Below are 2,931 nucleotides of genomic sequence, written 5' to 3' on the forward strand. Positions count from 1 at the left end.
ATTATAGTCCCAGAGGCATAGTGTTAATCCTTTAAGTAGAAGTTTGTTATTGTTGTAAACCACAGCTTCCCAAACAGGGAAATAACCTTTCTGAGAAGAATAAAACATTCCCATGCAATTAATTGACCACAGTGCAACTAGAATCATCTTTTAAAAATATAAACATGATCATGCCACTGACTATCTCAAAAACACACACATGTACATGCATTCAAAAATAGTGCCCTGACATGTATTTATTTAGGAATAATATAAGAACTTCTGTAAATTACTTACCTCTTCAAGTTTGCTTCATAATGCTTCTCATATCAAGCCTGTATCCATATCCAAAATCTATTCTGGAAATTTTATTATAAATTGTAAAATGTTTCATCCTCCCCTTTGCCTTATGGCTTTTATCTCTTTTTGGAATTCTCCTTTCCCACCACACAATCCCATGTGCGCATTTTTTTCTCACCTTTAGGATCCCTTAAATATGACCTTAAATATTACCTCCCAGGGAGCTTTCCCCAATACATAATATAGTTACTTCCATAGAAGAGTAGTTGAGTCCACTTTATATTTTAACTGCAAAGGACAGTATCTAAGATGGGCTGGTTTGTAGGCACATAATCATTTCTAAGTACTTATTTGTTAAAAATAAATTTATAAATTTAACCAAATATGAACCTCCTGGCAAAAGAAAGTAAAAGATCACTTACTTAATTGCTCCTGATTAAAATATATTAAAAATGTAAAAAAAAAAATTCAGCGATTGGAAGCACTGTATTCACTATCATATAGCTAGTGTCAGATTAGGAGTAGCATATAAACTTCTTGGACTCCAGTCTTATTCTTTGGTCCACACCTTTAAGATGAAGCTAAGACAGAATGAAGATACAGAAATAAATAATAGAGTCAGCATTTTGTGCTAACAGGACCCTGGGACTATGTTTTTATAAAGATTCTAATTTGATCAGGGATGTGAGGCTATTCTTACTGCAAAGACAGGAACTCTGTATGGATGACATTCATATTTCCCTAACTTTGAGCATCAATTGCTTTAGTGGCCAAGAAGATAGATAAGATAAGCATAAGAGCCAGGAGAGGTTTTTTCCCTTTTCCACCTATTTCCTTTGATTTTCATCTTTAAACTAGCTTTAGATTGTCCTCTCCTAGCAACCATACCCCACTTTATATGAAAAAATGGAAAACAAATTTAGAGACTGTTTTCATATGATTTTTCATGTCTTGATTAAAACAGTGTTACATGTGGAAATTAAATAGCTCATACGAGTTGCTTATTATGATCTCTTGTCTAAAAGCTTACTAGTGACTTCGTGTTTCTCTTTGACTACAGCTTTGAATAGGTGGTGAAGAGGACTTGTGTAGTCAACAGCACAAGCACAGAATGTAAATTTCATGAAATAAGGATCTTGGTGAAGGTGTGCTAATGCAGACTCTCTTAATCTCGATACAAAGATTGTTGATTCCTGCACTTCAAATGACACATCATGGTCTTCTTCAATGGTAGTAGCTACAGACCTTTTCTTCTGAGTGGTTTCCCTGGTCTGGAAGACTCATATCCAGTGATTTCCATTTTGTTTTGTGTCCTCTACCTGATTGCCCTAATGGGAAACATCACCATCTTAGTGGTTATAAAAGTGGAACAGTCACTTCATACACCCATGTACCTTTTCCTCTCCATGCTGGCTGCTAGTGACCTGGGACTCTGTGTTGCCACCCTGCCCACTCTGCTCAAGCTTTTCTGGTTTAATGTTCATGAAATAGACTTTGATGCCTGCCTCATCCAGATGTTCTTTATCCATGTGTTTTCCTTAATGGAGTCAGGCATCCTCCTCACCATGGCTTTTGACCGCTATGTGGCCATCTCCAACCCACTCAGGTACACTACTATTTTGACTGATACCACCATTGCCAAGATAGGTGTGGGGCTTCTGCTACGGGCAGTGGGCATCATCTTCCCAGGACCCTTTCTCATCAAGCGACTGATGTTTTGTAAGGCTAATGTGCTCTCCCATTCATACTGCCTGCACCCAGATATCATCAAGCTCTCCTGTTCTGACCACCAAATAAATAGCATCTATGGCCTCATCATCATTCTCATCACCTTTGGCGTGGACTCTGTACTCATCCTCCTCTCTTATTTGAAGATTCTGATTACTGTGCTAGGCATTGCCTCCCGGGAAGAACAATTCAAGGCCCTTAACACTTGTGTCTCCCACATCTGTGCCGTGCTGCTGGTCTATGTCCCTATGCTGGGAGTATCCATTATCCATCGCTTTGGGAAACATGTTCCACCTGTGGTGCCCATTATCATGGGTTATATATACCTCTTGGTTCCTCCTGTTCTCAACCCTGTTGTCTATTGTGTTAAAACCCAAGCAATACGCACCCGTATTCTAGGGAATCTACTGAAATCATAGCTCAAGTACGTTAGGGTCATTTATTATTTCTAGATTAATTCTTATGAAATTATCTTCTAACTTGAGCCACACAAAATATATATGTCACTGAGAAACATTCATATGCTAACAGGCCCCATGTACATACTTTTCTCTCACTCTTCTGGAATTTTTTGAAGACATTAACAATGTATTATGATTTTCATTTCCCTCAACTCGACAAAGATAGATAACAAATAATTGTACAAATAGGGACTTCTCAACCATCTGTACTGTCAGGAAGCCCCAGTATCTATGGATATCAGTGGATTAGTTGGAAGATGTAGGATGTAAAACATAAGGCATCTGGTAGAGGCCATGCTATCACCTGACTCCATCTGCAATTTATCTTGAGATGATACCTCCCACAAATGTCCCTTCCGTGAATTTTTACTATCCATCTTTGAAACCATAGTTAATTTTGTCAACTTTCACTTGCAAGAAACCTTTAGATACTACTTTACAAATGTGTTCGTCTATTTTACCA

At 37.9% G+C, this 2,931-nt stretch overlaps 1 protein-coding gene across 1 annotated transcript; it reads left to right on the forward strand.

The window, feature by feature from the left end:
- The first annotated feature begins 1,493 nt into the window (after positions 1–1,493).
- On the forward strand, positions 1,494–2,426 carry LOC120227224 (olfactory receptor 51G2-like). Its single transcript, XM_039225380.1, has one exon. It carries the CDS (start codon positions 1,494–1,496, stop codon positions 2,424–2,426), a length of 933 nt encoding a protein of 310 aa, XP_039081311.1.
- The last annotated feature ends 505 nt before the right edge of the window (positions 2,427–2,931 follow it).

The sequence above is a fragment of the Hyaena hyaena genome, unplaced genomic scaffold, assembly GCF_003009895.1.
Source record: "Hyaena hyaena isolate Hyena2069 unplaced genomic scaffold, ASM300989v1 scaffold_2127, whole genome shotgun sequence".
NCBI lineage: Eukaryota > Metazoa > Chordata > Mammalia > Carnivora > Hyaenidae > Hyaena > Hyaena hyaena.